The sequence below is a fragment of the Lithobates pipiens genome, unplaced genomic scaffold (genome assembly GCF_037356315.1).
Source record: "Lithobates pipiens isolate NorthernLeopardFrog02 unplaced genomic scaffold, aLitPip1_a1.2 Scaffold_13, whole genome shotgun sequence".
NCBI classification, from domain to species: Eukaryota; Metazoa; Chordata; class Amphibia; order Anura; family Ranidae; genus Lithobates; species Lithobates pipiens.
This window is the reverse complement of record NW_027507718.1, coordinates 426,123,519-426,144,050: the sequence shown is the minus strand read 5'-3', so window position 1 is coordinate 426,144,050 and position 20,532 is coordinate 426,123,519. Positions and strand designations below refer to the sequence as shown.

Here is a 20,532-nt window from a genome sequence, read left to right as displayed (position 1 = left end):
GCAACAGGTATACACTGTGGACAGCTCTAAAACAACTGAGCACTCTCTCTCTGGAGATATATAGTGGTCAAACAGGAAATGTGCTGGAAGTGATGCAATTGCTATCTATAACAGGAAGCAGTTCAGTGCTGCATTTTGAAATGAGTATGCCATCAGACATGTGAAAGAGGCCACACCATCCTCACACGGGGTTGTCACAAGACACAGGTCACCAACAAGAGTTGGCAAGGACTGACATGCTGTTAGTGCGAGGACCCCTGCGGTTGGTACAGGTAGGATTTGGATTGTGACATTGTAGTTCCCTCATTCACAGAACTGAATAACGTGGTTGGGTGGATGGAGCCACATTTTTTTTTTAAATTGTGACAGTGGGTGTTGGGAGAACATTCCCTGTCAAAATGGAGGCTCGGGGGGGCTGCTCATTTAGTAACATTTTACATGTTAAACCCTGGATATGAGTGTAACAGGTAACAAGTTATGATATGTGAACTTTAATCATGTCTAAAGGGATTCAGACCCTGCAATTTTCCTCATTATTAGTTGATCGATAATGAAAGTCGCTTTCATTCAGATTCACATTACACATTAATATATATATATATATATATATATATATATATATATATATATATATATATATATATATATATATATATATATATATACAGCTATTTCTTCAGAGCAACAAAAGGTAGGAATCTGCAACAAAGTTTGTTAAAATCCCTGCAATGCACATTGATTTCCCAGAGTGGATTGTTTTTTTCTCAACAAAAGTGGAATTACTCTTTAAAGCTAAACCCCAGACATTTTTAGGACAATTGGAGTGGAGAACATTTCCCTTAGATTTTTTTATTGCAATCTGCATTGGGGAAAGTTCCTCACACTTCCAGTCACACTTCCTGTCTGGACAGGAAGTGATGGAAAATCTCTTCCATGGAAAAAAGGACAAAACACTTTTGTCAGCAAAATGAGAAAGCCTTTTGTTAGCAAAAGAGTTAGAAATGCTGTCAGGCTTTAATTGCTGTCTGTGTCTTCTTATCCCATTGATAACTGTTGTTTCATGTCCTGCTGTCATAGTTAAAGGAAGTGAGATGAAATGGCCATCTCCTCCATTTAAAGAGATTTATGCCGAGCTTCCACTTGTAGCATATCATGTTGCATGCTTTAAAGAATATAGTATGTCTTAAGAAAGCTATGCCTTTTTACAGTACACAGTAAAAGTACGTTGCACTTTCAATGCTTTTAGTAACGCATCAATGTTCTGATATTTTGTTTTTAGCTTAGCACTGGTAGTTTTAAGTACAAGGCACCCGGCATTAAGAACTTGTGTGAATACTGAAGGTGTCCAGTGTTGTACTAATAATGAATGCCACTAAAGCACCACTCAATGCTTAACCCTTCACTGCCTGAAGATTTATAACCAAACCATCCCCTAAAATTAGCACTAAACATTTGATGCACCCTGAAAACAAAAACACTTAAAGCTTAACCTGTCCCTTGAAGGGACAATAAAAAAATTGAGCCAAAACGCACATGTATAATAAGATAAAGTAGGTGCAAATTCATTAAATATTTTGCTTTATAATGTTTAATGTCTCAGCCCCCCTTCCATGTTCTGTGGTTCTACTAGCCAGTCCTTTCATCAATACAGGACATAAAAAGGGGTGTTTAATATTAGAAAAATATTATTTGCTGAATAAAAGAAGATATAAGTTGTGTAACCCATGATCATGTTTTTTAGAGATGTTATAATATCAAGATTCCAGAGTAAGGTTTTATATATGTATTTTGTTATTGTATTTTGTTATTATACCTTTCCCTAAATGCGGGACTCTTTACTTTTTTTTTGCTTCAGTAATGGCAGTCTTGATTTATTTAAAAATTCTCTACTTTAAGCTTGTCATCAAAATTTTAAAGAAAGTTTGATTTTACATGATTGGACTAACTGTAAAAAGGTGCTCTTTCAGTTGGCATCTTATTTCTATTTAAAGAAGTAAATCATCTTATCAGCTTTTTCGGCATTTGTTTTATCTTGTTGTTGTTGTTGATCTCCTTTAGCCTCCTCAGCCACATGATACCTACTAGTTTTTGCTCCAGTAACAATTACAATAATTGCTCTGGTGATGACAATGGTAAAACATGCCTTTAAGGTCAGCTCCTGCATAGCCATTTATTTTTTACATTGGATGTTTATAAGGCTGGGTGGCAATGTTTGAGAGCACTTGGAAGGACCAGAGTGTTGTCACCCTATTATATGAGATGTATGAGCAAGGAGTTTTTTTGTGGGAACCATAGGTTTTTTTTTAAAGAAAGTTGCTGATTTGAAAAGATTGGCAATTACTTTTGAAATTACATTAACTTATTGAAGATTGTATAAAATGTTGGAGATTCTTTTTTTAATCTCTTTAAATACGTTTGTCATGTGTGCACTTTAAACCTAATAGCTTACACTTTTATTTAAAACAAAAAAAGATATAAAAATAGGTTGTCAAATTAATCTAATAACATAGAAATAAAGTTTCCAATTTGACTATGTTATTTTTTACAGATACACAGTAGAAGTCGAAGGTGAGGATGAAGAACAGTTGGCCTGCTTCATTAAGGCTCCTTCTTTTGTCCTACAGAGCCTAAAATGTAGATTTATTGATGAAATTAGCTCATTAGTGGTGTCAGATGGAGAAGAATTGGTCAGCAGTGTTTTGAACATTTCAAGTCAAGAAGCTGATCTTAAAATCCCATTTCCCATAAGTATTTCAATTCCATTCAACAGTCATTATAGAGGAAGTTATAAGGACGTGATGGTTAAAACAATTGATGAAAAGCTTCAAGCGAGTTATTTGACACCAAACTCTTTAGATGGTTATCATGGGAATCACAAGGTTAGTACAATTTTGTATCCATTTTACTTCTTTGCTTGTAATACAATTTTTTTGTGATTGTTAATATATAACTATTTGTTGGGGGCTTTAAAGGAAAAGATTCAAAACAAATCCCACCAAAGCAATTTATTTCCTCATGTAGTTTAATCATTTCTAGAATGAGCTCCTAGCATGCTTATCAGAATGGAGTGGAAAGTGCAATGACCCATTTATCATAGATTATTGTTAGATGCTGTAGAGTTAAAGCTGAACCCCAGGCACACTCCATCACCTACCCCCAACAATTTTCTAGGTGGGCTTAAAGCAGAGGTCCACAAAAAAATATAAAATTACATTCAAATTCTACAAAAAAAAAAATGTTTTAATTTGAAAAAAACTTTTTTATTACTTTCCAGAAACCCCTGTTGCTAGGCAGTCTTCCCAATCTGCCTCTTCCTATTCCGCGGCACTGCTTTGTCACTTCCTCTTCTTCAGCGAGCTTCCCCGTTTTCTTCTGGGACATGTGTGTGTCCCAGAAAACAACAGGGCCATTCACAAATCACTGGATGGCGGCGCCGGCACCCGATCTGATGTATGGATTAGCCTAGGGGGGCCGACATTGCGGGCTCACTGGACAGATAAGTGCCCTTATTAAAAGTCAGCAGCTACAGTGTTTGTAGTTGCTGACTTTATAAAAAAAAAAGTCTGGAACACCGCTTTAAATAAAAAAAAAAAATTGACACATTAGAAATATTATAAATATAATATCAGACATGTACCTAAATCTGTCGTTAAGTAATGTGGTGGATCCTGAGTCCAGCCCTAAAGCTGGCCAAATGCTGATTGAAATTTGGCAAGTTTAGCAGGTACCAGCCGAATTTCTATCACTGTGCAGCTGTCTTTGCTCAAAAGAACTTGATCATTTAAATGACTTCTGTTGGAGGGACAGACTGGAAAACTTTTGTTGAGTGTATCCTGACAGTGTTGGGTCCTACTCTCAGAATACAATGTCCTGGCAGGAAAAATTTCTTCATCCACCCATCTTGTTTGTGTGGATAGAAGAATCCTTCATTTTTTTTGTTTTATTCAACCTCCTGAAAGAAAAGAAAAAAATCACCCATCTATGGCCAGCTTAGGTGACGTGAGGGGAAAGCATACTATATCTGTTCCCAACCTTATTAAGGCTGGGTTCATACTTGTATGACATACGCTCCGACATTGGGAGCTCATGTCACATGAAAATCATTCCCTATGAGAGCCGTCTTAACTGGTCTGACACAAGTCGATCCGACTTTGAATATGCTCCCCGCACTACTTTGGTCCAACTTTGGTCCTACTTCAGCCCATTGAATATCATTGAAGTTGGATCAAAGTAGGATCCTTGTCCTAATCATCCAACTTGTGACAGCAGCAGGAACAGGAATTTATGTTACACTGGGATTGTTTTGATTGGTCAAAGGACAAGTCATACAATCACAAAGTCGGATCAAAGTAGTATCCTGTTCATTCAAGTCGGAAGGATGTAGGACCGATGTAGGACTGATGTTGCAGAGCAAAGTAGGATGACAGTCGTGTATTATCAGTGTGAACCCAGCCTGAAAGCTGAACAGGCTGAAGATGAGAAGTGGCCACACTTCAGATCCTACCAAGGTTGTTAGAACAATGTGTATCCGATAAACAGTGTTAACTAATGGTAGTTTGAAGCCCGCTATCTGTTTATAGGAGGTCTGTTAAATAATAAGCATGTTTTGTCACTGCTGTGAGATAATCTAGCACAATTAATGGTCCAAAGTTAGTATTGGTATATACCATTGTAAAATAAAGTTATCCACACATGGTGGCAGCATTGAGCAAGGCATTACATACTGCTAGAATTACTCAGAGGAAAGTAAGGTTTAGTGTATAGAGAAATTGCCTTTAAGTAGTCACAACTGTAAGTAAAGCAAACAAGTTGCATGTGTATGCTGGTGTACAGACTATTGGTTTTGGAGGATACCCAATGAAATCAGTGAGGCTGGTACGCAGTTCTTATTTTGGTACCAATTCTGCAGTAGCAATGAGGAGAGATGATTGCTGTAAGTACTTCAAAGCAATTTTATTTAAAAAAAAAAAGGTGTTCCTCTCTTGCAAACTCCAGCAAACTTAGAAAATTCAATCACAGCAGTGTGACTGTGCTCATCGTCTACTGTTTATCTCCTCTACATCATTTATCTTTCTCCTCCATAATAATTGCATGTTGTCTGGATTGTTACTTTATCTAACATCTCTTAAGAGCTGCTGTTTATTATAAATGCCTGAATAAGATGAGAATACCCTAGAGTCAGTCCAGATACTTTTGTAGTGCACTTTGTATTTACATTTGTATACATGGATAAAGAAACAGGCAATTAGCATGGATATTTAACTGGCTATGTTCCATATTTTTACATTTCAGCTAAGGGACTAATAATTTGACAATACCTTTATGTCATATATTAGATGAATGAGACATATATAACTTTTTCTGGGGCAAAAAAGGCTTTCTCGTTGTGATTTGCCAAATTATGCAAGACAGTATAGTTACAATACAATTCAATACAGGAGGAATCAGAAGACCCTGCTTGTTAGGGCTTACAATCTAAAATGGAGGGTCACATAATACAAAAGGTAATAACTTAGGAGGATAAGCTAAAGGAGAAAATTAAAGTAAAGTTGTTAGGTGGAGGCAAGATAGGCTTCTCTAAAATAAAGGGCTTTCAAGGGTTGCCTAAAAGTGGACAGGGTAGGTGCCACAGTCTGGAGTCAGAGTTCAATGTTCAGCAGAAGGCACAAGACAGGATTGTCTAATGGATTGGGGTGATATCTAGCATCTCAGGTAGCTCAGCGAGAAGAGTCATTGCCAGACACTGCAGAGGTCCCAGATTCAAGGCCAAGCCCTGACAGTAGGAGATAGTCAGTCAGACAGATTGGGTTAGGGAGTCCCAGAGGATGGGAGAGGCTCAGGAGAAGTCCTGGAGACGAGCATTGGAGGAGCCAAAGAGGGACCTGTAGAGCAAGAGGTATTGTGAGGAATGAAGAAAGTAATTTGGTTGGTATTTTGGGCAGAGCTTGGGCAGAGTTGTGGATGGCTTTGTAAGTTGTTAGTATCTTGAATTTCAAAGGTAAGCCAATGATGAGGGAGTTGCAGTTGTTGAGGTGAGAGATAACAAGGGAGTGAATTAGAAACTTTGTGGTGTCGTTAGTTTAGGTGGGTGCATATTTCGGAGATGTTGCAAAGGTTAAGGTGCCAATATTTAGACAGTAATTGGATGTGGAGCCAAAAGGGAAGTTCAGAGTCCTGGATTACACCTGGTACCCTGGCATGCAGGGACGGATTGAAAGTTATACCATGAATCTTGACAAATAAGTCAGGAGAAGAACCACGTGGAAGAGGTTTTGGATAGATTGAGTTTGAGGAAGTGGTATGACCTCCAGAGTGATATGTCTGTCAATAAATTAGTGAGGCATGATTAGACTGATGGAGTGAGCTATGGGGTAGAGAGATATATTTGGGTGTCATGTAGAAATGGTATTGAAAGCCATGGAAGGCTGTCAGCTGACCAAGAGATAAGGGGGTAGATCGACAATAAGTCCAAGGTCCAAGAACAAAGCCTAGGGGGACTCAGATGGAAAAAAAGGAAGAGAGAAAGAGGAGGTAGAATTGTAAGTTACACTGAAAGTGTGGTGGGATAGGTAGGATGAGAACCAAGGAAGAGTACAGTCATGGAGGCCAAGGTAGTGGAGTGTTTTTGTTTGAGGAGGGAATGGTCAACTGTATTAAAGACAGCAGAGAGGTCTAAGAGTATGAGTACAGAGTAGTGACCATTGGTCTTACCCATTAGTAAATCATTTTCTCCCTAGTTCCCTTGTTACCTCCTCTCATGCTTGCCTTCAGGACTTCTTCAGAGCTTCTCCCGTCCTCTGTAATTCCCTGCCCCAGTATAGCCAATCAGCCCCTAACCTGTCCACTTTTAGGAGATCCCTGAAAACTCACTTATTCAGGGAAGCCTATCCCACACCCACGTAACAACTATCCCTAAGCCACCCCCCATCAAATCATTCCCTGCATCTATTACCTTTTGTACCACCACCCCTTCCCTTTAGAATGTAAGCTCTATGAATAGGGCCCTCCTGTCCCTTCTGTATTGAACTGTACTGTAATTGTGCTGTCCCCCCTCAACATTGTGAAGCACTGTGTAAAATGCTGGCGCTATATAAATCGTGAATCATAATAATTTGTTGAAAGTGAAGTCCAGACTGAAGGGGATCAGGAAGTTATTCTTACTGAGGAGGTAGCTCAGTCAGTTGTAGACCAGTCTTTCAAGGGGTTTGGAGGTAAAAAAAAAAAATAAACCTGTAAGACAAAGGCATAAGGAGCTAGTATGCACCGCACACTAGCTCTTTGTGAAATATTTACCTTAGAACAAAGCCCCCGCAGTGGCGCCCGGTCACCGCTGAGGGGGCTGACATGCTCCCCTGGCGTTACTTCTGGGTTTACAGGCTCTGGCTCTGTGAGGTCAATGAAGTCACTCCAGCTCTCGGTTCTAGCAAGAAGCTCTGAAGTTCCTGCACGATACGCCAAACCTTCAGATCGCATGTGTCGGTGACGTCAGTGGCTGCATGCAGAGTGAATATCTCCTAAACGGTGTATGTTTAGGAGATATTCATTTTACCTACAGGTATGCCTTATTATGGGCTTACCTGTAGGTAAAAAATCACAAAACTGAGTATACAACCACTTTAAGATTGGTGGGATCCAATGAGGGCTTTTTAAGTATGGGTGTGACAAGTGCATTTTTCTTCAGTGAGAATAAATGTAGTGTTTACAGGAAAGACTGCAAACACTAAATTTATTCTCGCTAGAGAAAAGATGCTTAAGAGGAGATATGATAGAGATTTACAAATACCTCAATGGTGATCCCAGCATAGGAAAAAAATGATTCAGTCTCAAGGAGTCTAAGGCTGCGTACACACGGGCGGATTGTCTGCCCAACTAAGTTCGTCAGACAATCCGACAGACAGTCCGTCCAACTTTTGAATGAACAGACTTGACCACACACGATGAACAGACGGTCCGCTGAAAGCTTGCGCTATGACGTGTACAGCACGTACGACGGGACTAGAAATACGACGTCCAATACACTGCAATGCAACCTTCGGCGTGTAAATCCTTTCTGAGCATGCGCCATACTTAGTCCGTCCAACTTGCCTACACACGAGCGGACTGTCCGCCGAAACTAAGTTTGGACGGACAAAATTACGGAAATTCCGAAAGACTTAGTCCGTCAGACTGTCCGCTGAAAAAGTCCGCTGAAGCCCACACACGAGCGGATTGTCCGCTGAAACACGGTTCAGCGGACTAAGTTGGGCAGACAATCCGCCCTTGTGTACGCGGCCTAAGAGGACAAGGGGCCACACATTGAGATTGGGGGAGAAGAGGTTTAAACTGTGCAGGGGCTTTTTCACTGTCAGGGCAATAAGGATGTGGAACTCTCTTCCACAATTGGTGGTGACTGCGGGGAGTATTGATAGTTTTAAGAGACTCTTAGACCTTGTACACACGGTCGGACATTCTGACAACCAAATCCGTTGGATTTTGTCCGACGGATTTTGTCCGAAATTGTTGCATACACACGGTCGGACAAAGTTGTCGGAAAATCCAATTGTACATAAAGTGATGACGTTATTTCGTTACAATGGGATTACGTTCAGGCTAGTAGCCAATAGCTTTGGTCTAGGAATTTGATCTGAGCATGCGTGGCACTTTGTCCGTCGGAGTAGGCTACACATGATCTGAGTATGTCCGATCGGAGCATTTTGTCGGAAAATTTTACGGACAAGTTAGAAAACTTGGTCCGTCGGATACTCAGACGGAAACAGTCCGATGCAGACCACACACAGTCGGATTATTCGACAAAATGGTCTCTGACCGTGTGTACAAGGGCTTATGCCGCGTACACACGACCAGACTTTTCAACATCAAAAGTCTGACGGAATGATTCCGGCAGACTATTTGAACGTGTGTGGGCTGCAGCGGACTTTTGATTTGCAAAAGTCTGACTGACTTTAGAAATGGAACATGTTTCAAATTTTTCTGACAGAACTCTGCCGGACCCAGTTCCTACTGAGAAATCCGCTCGTGTGTGTGCTAGTCCGACAGACAAAACCGACGCTAGGGCAGCTATTGGCTACTGGCTATGAACTTCCTTATTCTAGTCCAGTCGTACGTCATCACGTTCGAATCCGTCGGACTTTGGTGTGATTGTGTGTGGCCAAGTCCGTTCATTCGGAAAGTCCGTCAGAACTCTGTCAGAACTCCGTCAGAACTCCGTCGAAAGTCTGTCAGACTTAGTCCCTCGAAAAGTCTGGTCGTGTGTCTGTGGCATTAGATGTACATCTTAAGGAACAAGACATACAGGGATATGGGACATAATTAATGACGCTGACACCTACACAGGTTGAACTGGATAGACGATTGTCTTTATTCGACCTACGATGATACTATAATATTTTAGAGAGTTGGAGAACATACCAGAAGAGAGGGCATATTTTAAAAAGTAAAAGTAGAATCACTTTTTTTTCAGTTTTATAAGATATCATTTTAAAGCAAGTGCTACTCTAGATATAAAATGTATTAACATATATGACATTTATGATATATAAAATGTATTATATGACATCTAATATAAATGTAATGAAATGTTATTTTATTTGTCATTTTCTCACAGTTATTATGACATCAAAATCACGTTTATGGTTATAAGCGTAGTGAATACATTTACAAATGAAATGAAGGCTTAAAACATTTTGTCTATTTGTTGCTATGTTACAAAAAATGTAATACATCAAATACTTTTATAAAACATTCATTGCACAAATCATTTGTTAAGCATTCGTCTACGCTGAACAAAATGGAATTGTATTTTTGGGATTAGTGCCTGTATCTTCATCTCCATCTAGTGGCCAAAATGCAGTCTTGTTTTCTGATCGAGATGTTTCAGAAAATGTAATCGCATTTTTGCCATTTTAGGCCTCATGCACACGAGACGCAGTTAAACGCGCGTTCAGATGCAGTTGGACAGTTTTTTCAACTGCACCTGAACTCATTCAATGTTATCCTATGTGTCCATGCACACAGTCTCGTTTTTTTCCGTTTATATGCAGTTGCGTTTAATCTCGTTTTTCCAGAAGCAAAAAAATGCGTTCAGAAACAAAAATTTCTGCGTTTCAGACGCAAAACGCGGCTAAACGCGGCACCCGCGTTTAGCCGCATTTGCGTTTATATGCGTTTTTAAAGGTGACCTTTTTTTTTACATTAAAAATCTCAAAAATGATTGCAAATGATGAAAAACCATTAGAAAAATATTTTAAACAATTGCAATTGCAAGTGGACAATCCACAACTTGTGGCAAGTGACGTGGCAAGTGGACAATCCACAACTTGTGGCAAGTGACATGGCAGGTGGCAAGTGATGTGGCAAGTGGACAATCCACAACTTGTGGCAAGTGACGTGGCAGGTGAAGTGGCAAGTTACGTGGAAAGTGGACAATCCACAACTTGTGGCAGGTGACGTGGCAAGTGACCTGGCAGGTGACGCGGCAAGTGACTTGGCAGGTGACGTGGCAAGTGGAAAATCAACAACTTGTGGCAGGTGACTGGCATGTGACGTGGCAAGTGGACAATCCATAACTTGTGGCAAGTGACGTGGCATGTGACGTGGCAAGTGGACAATCCACTTGTGGCAGGGGACGTGGCAAGTGACGTGGCAAGTGGACAATCCACTTGTGGCAGGTGATGTGGCAAGTGACGTGGCGAGTGGACAATCCACAACTTGTGTCAGGTGACGTGGCAAGTGGACAATCCACAACTTGTGGCAGGTGATGGGGCAAGTGATGTGGCAAGTGGACAATCCACTTGTGGCAGGGGATGTGGCAAGTGACGTGGCGAGTGGACAATCCACAACTTGTGTCAGGTGATGTGGCAAGTGGACAATCCACAACTTGTGGCAGGTGATGTGGCAAGTGGTGTGGCAAGTGGACAATCCACTTGTGGCAGGTGACGTGGCAGGGGACGTGGCAAGGGATGTGGCAAGTGGACAATCCACAACTTGTGGCAGGTGATGTGGCTGGTGACGTGGCAAGTGGACAATCCACATCTTGTGGCAGGTGACGTGGCAGGTGACGTGGAAAGTGGTGTGGCAAGTGGACAATCCACAACTTGTGGCAGGTGATGTGGCTGGTGATGTGGTAAGTGGACAATCCACAACTTGTGGCAGATGGCATGGCAGGTGACGTGGAAAGTGGACAATCCACATCTTGTGGCAAGTGACGTGGCAGGTGATGTGGCAAGTGACGTGGCAAGTGGACAATCCACAACTTGTGGCAGGTGACGTGGCAGGTGATGTGGCAAGTGATGTGGCAGGTGATGTGACAAGTGGACAATCCACATCTTGTGGCAAGTGACGTGGCAGCTGACGTGGCAAGTGACGTGGCAGGTGACGTGGCAAGTGACATGGCAAGTGGACAATCCACATCTCGTGGCAAGTGACGTGGCAGGTGATGTGGCAAGTGACGTGGCAGGTGACGTGGCAAGTGACATGGCAAGTGGACAATCCACTTGTGGCAGGTGACGTGGCAGGGGACGTGGCAAGTGACGTGGCAAGTGGACAATCCAAAACTTGTGGCAGGTGACGTGGCAAGTGACGTGGCAGGTGACGTGGCAAGTGATGTGGCAAGTGGACAATCCACAGCTTGTGGCAAGTGACGTGGCAAGTGGACAATCCACAACTTGTGGCAGGTGACATGGCAGGTGATGTGGCAAGTGACGTGGCAGGTGATGTGGCAAGTGACGCGGCAAGTAGACAATCCACAACTTGTGGCAGGTGATGTGGCATGTGACGTGGCAGGTGATGTGGCAAGTCACGTGGCAAGTGGACAATCCACAACTTGTGGCAGGTGATGTGGCTGGTGACGTGGCAAGTGGACAATCCACAGCTTGTGGCAGGTGGCATGGCAGATGACGTGGAAAGTGGACAATCCACATCTCGTGGCAAGTGACGTGGCAGGTGATGTGGCAAGTGACGTGGCAAGTGGACAATTCACAATTTGTGGCAGGTGACGTGGCAGGTGATGTGGCAAGTGGACAATCCTCAACTTGTGGCAAGTGACGTAGCAAGTGGACAATCCACAACTTGTGGCAGGTGCCGTGGCAAGTGACACGGCAAATGCAAGTGTACAACTGCTCTCTATGCTGCTGCTGCTCACTCTGATCAAAATAGCAGAAATAGTTAAAAAAAATGCTTTGAGAGCTTGGGGAGGGTCTACATGATGTTATCTTTATAAACGCGTTTAAACGCGTCTAAACGCGTCTAAACGCGGCATGCAAACGCGGCAAAAAGCGCGTTTCTAAACGCGCGTTTCAGCTTTTTTTTAACAGAGGTTTCATCTGCGTCTCGTGTGCATGAGGCCTTAGAGCTAAAGATACAGGCATTAATCTCTTGTAAATATTACGGTCACATTTTGTTTAGCATGCATGAATGCTTCTGACATTTGGGCAATGATTGTTTTATAAATAAATCCCCAAAACACTCTCTTATTACATTAAAGGTCTGGATTTTTTTTTTTTTTAATAACAAACATGTTATACTTACCTGCTCTATGTAATAGTTTTGCACAGACTAGCCCCGATCCTCCCCTGCTCATGGCTCCTACCCCTTGATCAGTGCCCCGAATAGCAAGCGGCTTGATATGGGGGCACTGGTGCGTGCTCACCCCCAAGCCCAGTTCTGTGCGTCCATAAGACCCATAGCACCGGGGCTCAGGCACCACCCCCGCTCTCTCCTTATTGGCTCATTGGCTGTGATTGACAGAAGGGGGTGCCAATGGCACTCGCTGCTGTCTTAGCCAATGAGGATAGTGAGTGTCAGGACAGCTGAGTGTCTTGTACACATCATGTGATCGAGAGAGGGCTCGGGGGAGTATTGGGGAGGGGGAGCAGCAAACAGAAGGTTTTTTTTTTTACCTTCAGGTAAAGATTCTGCCTCCACTTTAAGAACACTTCAGAGAAAAAAAAAGAAACTTTTTTTTCTGCTTTCAGGTTTGCTTCAGAAACTGATTAAATAAATAAATAATAAACAGCTAATGCAATGTATGAAATTTGATTTACGTTTTAACAAGCGCTGAGCAGAAGCACCTGCATGGTCAGCAAGTGATTGCCATAATTGTGCTTCTGTATCTTAATGCATGTCAGAAAAGTTAGCCTTTGATTGAGGTTCTGATGTGCAGTTTTATGAAGGGGTCTATCACAACATCTCTCCACATGCAGTTATTCTTTGGAATAAAAGCAGGAATGAAGTTCAAAAATTAAAGCAAGAAAAGTTGGGCTTTGAAAAGGGTGAACTTGTTTCAGGTGAATCCTCATGTGAATCCAAAGAATATAAGATAGGGAGTTAGAAGCTGATACAAAATCAAATTTAGGAACTTATACTACTTGTATTTTAATAAATACATTTAAAGATGTATTGATGAATACAGAGTAATATGAATTTGTGTCTCTAATATCTGTTTGGCAATCACATTTAGAAACAGTGCATTTAAAGTAATTTGTAAACCTCTGAAATTAAAAGATAAATAAAACAATGAATACATCATATCCTTCTATAGTGTTTACTAGCCTCAAGCTAAATCACCTAGTGTTGTTCCCATCTGATTTCTCCTCCCTCTGTTATCTGCATGAAACACTTCTGACAGTCAAGAGCAAGCAGTCTACAGAAATGTCCTCACTGACCCTCCAGCACACCGCAGGTGATTGACAGCCTCAGCTGTGCATGTTTCTCGTGGAGAGATGAGGGTGTGTCCAATTTCCCTGCACTCAGGTCTCAGGTTACACTGAGCTCTTCTCTTATACAGTGCAATATGTGACACTAAATCCCTGCCGCTAGCTTTCTGGCGCTGAGAAAAAAGTCTTTGATCATTGTGTTTTAGGAGGCTGCACAGGAGAGAGGGCTGCAAATAAATAGGTACAATGTATGAAGAATTATTTGTTTAATCTCTGTGTATCACATGAGGATAGTCACTTCAGTGGGCATATGTTAGCCCTTGTACACACGGTCAGACATTCCGACGGAAAATGTCCGATTGGACCGTGTTGTCGGATAATCCGACTGTGTGTGGGCTCCATCGGACTGTTTCCATTGGAATATCCGACGGACAAAGTTTTAGAGCTGGGCTATAAAACTTTCCGACAACATGATCCGATCAGACTTTGTCCGATTGTGTGTAGAGAATTCCGATCGGACAAAGTGCCAAGCATGCTCAGATCAAATTTCTAGACCAAAGCTATTGGCTACTAGCCTGAACGTAGTCCCGCCGTAACGAAATAACGTCATCACGTTCAGAACGATCGGATTTTCTGACAACTTTGTCCAACCGTGTGTATGCAACACCGGTTTCGCTCAAAATCCGTCGGACAAAATCCGACAGATTTTGTTGTCAGAATGTCCGACCGTGTGTACAATGGCTAAGGGTTTAAGTAAAAAGTGTCATACAGTATGAATGCAATGGGCAATAATGTAATGAAGGATACAAAGTATACCAGATTAATGATGCTTTATGAACAACAATATTCAAGAAACTGTTGTTGCCTATATTTATTTTTTAAATATGATTTATTTTTTTAAATATGCCTTTCTAACAAACATGCTTCATTGTTTTGTATTTGCCATTTCTTTAATACAGGGAAGTTTTTCAGAAATAAAGGTCTACAAGCTTGGGACATTTTCTGTCATATCATGTTTAAAGAAAGAAAATTTTACTGTTCCTAGGAAAGGATTATCTTTAAAGCTGAGCGTGGATTCACGAATTTCTTTAACTTACCCCCCTGGCTGCCTCAGCTCCTCTGTAATTGTACAGTTTAAGGTATGTCTGTAGCGGTGCCTTTTTTGTAAAATGTACTGCATCTGCAGCATAAATTGTGAAAGTTATTTCCCAAAACAGCAGTTCTTGAGACAGAAGTAGGAAAGACATTATTACAAGTTAGAATCATTATGATGTACCAGCAATCATAAGGACTCTTTGGGGGGTATGTAATTTAGCATACTGACTTTTATGTAAGCACCTGGAATTTCAACATCTGTGGATATTAAGACACCTAGCCTTAATGGATCTTCTAGATGAGGTATGCTGTTTTTAGTCCTAAAAACCATAGATAATGTTACAAGAAATGTGACCTTTAGAAAGTAAAATCCCATGGAGCAAAGAAGGAATGAATAAGCTACTGTTTCTGTATAAAGGTAGGTATAATTTACTAAAAGTATCAACTACAGGAAACGCATTATTCACCAGCTAAATATCGATTTATACAGTATAATATCATTTATTTTATAAAAGCAATTTTCATTTGTGGCACCCATCTGACACCTCAAAGGCAGGATTATGCCCCGTACACACGAGCGGACTTAAGTCCGACAGACTTCCAAAGGAGTTCCGTCGGAGTTCTGCTGGAATTCCGACGGAGTTCTGACAGACTTTTCGGCCGAACGTACTTGGCCACACACAATCACACTAAACTCCGACGGATTCGAACGTGATGACGTACGACTGGACTCGAATAAGGAAGTTCATAGCCAGTAGCCAATAGCTGCCCTAGCGTCGGTTTTAGTCCGTCGGAGTAGCATACACACGAGCGGAGTTTTCGAAGGGGACCGGGTCCGGCGGAGTTCCGTCGGGAAAATTTGAAGCATGCTTCATTTCTAAAGTCCGTCAGACTTTGGCGAATCAAAAGTCCGTTGCAGCCCACACACGATCGGATAGTCTGACGGACTCGGTCCTTCGGACTTTGGATGTTGAAAAGTCCGCTCGTGTGTACGGGGCATAACTCTTTCAGAGGCAAGGGGCAGGTTAGCATTTTACCTCAGAGCTGTGTCCATGCCTAAAATAGTGGGACTTAGTAAGGATATTGGGCACCAATCACTTTTTAGAGTTTTATTGTGGAACAATTAAGGAGGTAAGAGGTTCCCAGATACCGTAGCAAATGAGATCAGCTTCACATTGTCAGAACCTTTAAGCCATCCAAGCAACAATGTAAGTACATTCCCAAATTTCAATGTGTCCTCCAAGTGAGTCACCAGGCCCTTCTCAGAGTCCAGCCTTTTTCCTGGCTCTCTCAAGCATGGGGCCTCCCCTGGGTCTCCCCCTTGGCACAGCTTTTTTCAGACCAGGCCAGACAGCTTAAGAGCAGAGGAGGAAAGTGAGGGGGAGAAACAACCCCAATGAGGCAGGATATCCTCTAGAGGCAGCCAACATGGAAGAGTAGAGAGCAGCCACCCTATTCCATCAGATTGTGGCGCTGTTATCTCCAGGGCCATTTCCCACAGCTCAGCTATATGGGCCTTTTTTAGCACCTGTGCAGCCGTCCGCACTGTTGCAATTTGCAATCTCTGCCGCAAGCAGATCATGCATGGCAAAAACACCAGCCATTTGGGTACCACAGACTTGACAAGGCATTTAACCTCCCAGCACTCAGATCATCTGAAAGCCGCACACAAGGGACACAATTCTCCTCCTCACTCCTCACATTTCATGTCCACCCCTGCTATATCTAATGACCTCTCAGCAGCCTTCACCGACAGGGATGATGGTATAACATATAATATCACAGGTCCTTGCAACATGTCTGCCAGCAGCACACCACCAGCTGTAGAGTATAGCAGGCACATTTCTCTACCCCAGCTGCTGTAGTGAAAAAAAAAATCAATCCCTGCCACGCACATGTCCAGCGTCTAACAACTCCTGCCTTTCAATCTGGTGGATTCTGCTCCCTTCCATGACTTTGCAGAATGTGCTGTACCAGAATGGCAGGTTCCCAGATGCTATTTCTTTGCACATAAGGGCATTTCACCTCTGTACCATCACATGGAAGGCATGGTTTTGGCATCATTGGGCAAGGCAGTCAGCTGCAAGGTCCACATTACTTCTGACACATGGTCCATCAAGCATGGTCAAGGACAATATATTTAATTTACAGCCCACTGGCTAAATCTGCTTACAACTAGGAAGGATGCAGGACAGCTTGTTTTGCCACCACTTCCCCATACAGATGGTGGTGGTGATGTGAGATCTGTCAGCTCCACACCTCCTCCTTCTCCGTGCCTTCCTCTGCTGGATTGTGCTATGAACCCCCAGTACCCCCTCAACATTCAAGGGGCCTTTCAATGAGTCATGCTAAAAAATTCCATGCAGTCCTTCAGCTGCTCTGTCTAGGGAATAAGAGCCACATCGGAGCAGAGATTATTTCAGCTCAAGGTTCATGCCATGGAAGATTGAGTCAGGAATGGTGGTTTGCAATAATGGCACTGACCTTCTATCTGCCCTTCGACAAGGAAAGTTGAAACATGTGCCATACTGGGAACATGTCCTCAATTTGGTGGTGCAGCATTTCTTAAACATGTACCCGGGTTTGCAAGATCTTCTAAAGCAGACCAGAAGAGTCTGTAGCCATTTTAGGTGGTCATACACAGCAGTGTTCGATTTGCAAAATTCATTGGGAATTCCACATGCCCATAAACCTCCTGATTTGTGACAACTTTGGCAATGCTGTAGCAGCTGCACATGTAGCAGAGGGCCGTCAATGAGTACACGTGTGAGTATGGCACAAGGACAGGGAAAGGGCTTTTCCAAGTATGCGCTATGGAAAGGCGTGCTGCAATTAAAATGTGGGTTACGATGGGATGAATTTAGTTGGCCAGGGAGATAGATCTAGACCAAAGAGAGCCATTTGCAGGGTTAACAAATGTGAGACTTGGGTGATTATAGATATTAATGAAGAAATGTTCCTCCAATGACATTCCCACCAAACATGAAAAATAGTTCCATCAGCGTTGCAGTTTCTCCAGCATTTTGGATAGTGAGATGAGTATATGTGGGCTAATCTTGTGGGCGTGAAGTACCACTTATAGTATATTTTCATGAGGATTTCCCAGTGAGTGATGTTTTTGGAGAAAAGGGATGAAGTTCTGAGAGCTCAGTACCATTCAGCAGAGGGTGGTGAGATTTGTAATTTTGATTCCCAAAAGAATATACTTGGAGATTTTTGGGTAGAGGTTGGAGGAGATGGTAGGTTATATATGTATGAGATGCCCTTGAGTTGGTAGTAGACAGTTGGTAGAGTTGGAGTTGGTAAAATACAGAAAGGTAGTAGCTCTTTGGATACTGCTCCTTTGGTGATGGGTATAGTATAGAATATATGGCGAATCCTGAGATACAGTATATGTAAAAGTCTTTACTAGGCAGCTTGTATGAGGTGGTGATTTGCTGGAAAGTTTTGAGGTCTGGATGTTGATATAGATCTCCAATTCCAGTCCAACGTTGAAGGGAGAGATCTTGGGAGAGGAGTTGCAAGGCAGACAGAGGTAGTAGAGATAATGCTCTAAAATGGATCCCATTATAATATTGTTGTATGGCCCTCCAGGCTACAACCATGCCATTGACTGTGGGTAAGAATGAGCGAGGTGGGTGGTAATTGAGCCAAGTAGCTGCAAGTAGTAGATGCAGAGGCTTAGGGAATGCAGTAGCTTAGATTTGGAGCCAGGTTGCAGTAGAATGTGAGGACCACCATTGCTTGCTATGGAGCCACAGGTCCCAGCTCCAAATTGCCTCTTCATAGGGGGAGAGCTTTGGTAGGAGAGTGAACAGGGGAGTTAGCCAGTCTCTTACCTCTGTCCTCCTCTGATGGTCTGGCGATTCCTCCATGTCTGCTATGGTGTCTCCCTCAGACATGGCTTCATGCTGTGGAGGCAGCGGCTCGTGGTTGATGTGTTCCTGGCCGGTGCCATCTCGGGCCATGGAATGTGCGGGCCTGCATGTAGTAATTGAGGAGTCATCCAGAACCCTTGTGCTCTGTGTGCTTACGGGACATAGTCTGGGGAACCGGGTGTGGAGGCCCTCCTGACTGGAGGGAGTGTTCGGGGCTGAGTTGGTGGATGTCACAGGGATATGTTGCAAAGGAGCAGAGTTCCGTAATCAAGCAACCATTTCATTCAGTAGCCAGGCCATGCCACGCCCCTGTCCCAAATCTTTGTTAAATATATACTGTATATATTGATAACTTTAAGCAAGTTTTTTGTGAACTCTTATACTATGACCAGTGATACCAGTGACAAAAACAGCCTGAGTTAACTACATCCCAGCCAAAACTAAATTGACATAGTAGCATCTGTTTAGAACAAGGGGTTTACACAGTGAATATAGCTCTAAAAGCTAAAATGCATAGTTTGCCCATAGTTTGTAAAATATTTATATGTTAGATGTCCAATCTGTTCAGTTTGGGTACAAAATGGTATATCTGGAAACCTTCTGTAGATTAGCAGAAGTGACAGCAGTATCATTCCTGTCAGGCAGTGTAGGATATTAGATAGTTGCTGAATGGAGAAGTCTACTCTCTCCTACCTCCAATGGCAGCCTACTGTGCGTGGAATAGAGCAGAAGGAGTGGGTGCCTCCTTCTCAGTGCAGAAGTCCACTTGAAAGTCAGGACAGACTGACTTTCTTCTTGTTCAGCTTTGAATCATGGCATATCACAATGACCAGAGATAGGAAGAAGTGAAAGATGCCTTCATTCCTGGGTGGGTGCCTTGGGGAGAAGGAGATCTGTAAGGAGTGTGAGTACATATAGGGTGCGGAGAATAACCCTCTACCCCTTTACCATCAAAAAGTCGATTAACCTCTCTACCTACTTCCATGCCCTTCAGTTCCCCTTCCTCCTGTAAAGCCACACGGGGACTCCTAAGTCAGTGTGCTCCAAATAACAACCCCCCCCCCCCCCCCAACTTTCCAGCTTCCCTCCTTCATTTCACAGACAAAAAATTGGAGAAAAAAAAGTAGATATCTCCAAAAGTAGATCACTAACGAACACTAGGTATTGTGCAAAAATAATTTTATTACAACATTTCCCACTACTTTAATTGATACAACACCATATAGAAAAAGGATTTTACAAATATCACAAACTCATTAAAAAACCATTGACAACATTGTCAATAATATTAAAAACATACAAGCGGGGCCGCGGCTGTATACATCACTTTCATACCACAGACACCAAGCCAAACAAAGTTACGCTAACTCCTCTCAAATCCTTTAGAATTGCCACTAATGAGTTCAGCTAGTAATTAATAGGATACCAGGTGTACTGGGTAAATGAGCAAAATGACTAAATAAATTATTGTCCACTTCCTTGTGAGGTTTTTGTTTAACTAGTTGCTGACCGCCGGCAAATGACGGCCAGGCGGCGCAGCTATTGTGGCGGGAGGCCATCATATGACGGCCTCCCGTTTAAACAGGGATGCGCGCGATCGTGTGCGCGCATCCCTGTTTCTTCGGTGGCGGCGTGTCACGGAGACACCGCTCGCCACCGAAGGTGGTGAACAGCCATTCGTTATGGCTGTTTACCACGTGATCGGCCGTGATGAAGTCACGGCCGATCACAGATGGTCACACCCCCTACGTGCACGGCGCATGCACGCGATCGCGAGCGCGCTGCGCGTGCACGTCGGTGGCGGCGTGTTCCCCGGGAACACTGCTCGTCACCGACACTGGTAAACAGCCATTGGCTGGCTGTTTACCCACGTGATCGGCTGTGATCCTTTCACAGCCGATCACTAA

General features: G+C 42.8%; 1 protein-coding gene across 1 annotated transcript in view; it reads left to right on the top strand.

The window, feature by feature from the left end:
* Positions 1–20,532, top strand: part of DTHD1 (death domain containing 1) — a 124,712-nt gene that overhangs the window by 49,178 nt on the left and 55,002 nt on the right. The window contains exons 3-4 of the mRNA XM_077477662.1: positions 2,549–2,879; positions 14,612–14,791. Of these exons, the coding sequence (XP_077333788.1) occupies positions 2,549–2,879; positions 14,612–14,791 (511 nt within the window). The remainder of the gene's footprint in view (positions 1–2,548; positions 2,880–14,611; positions 14,792–20,532) is intronic.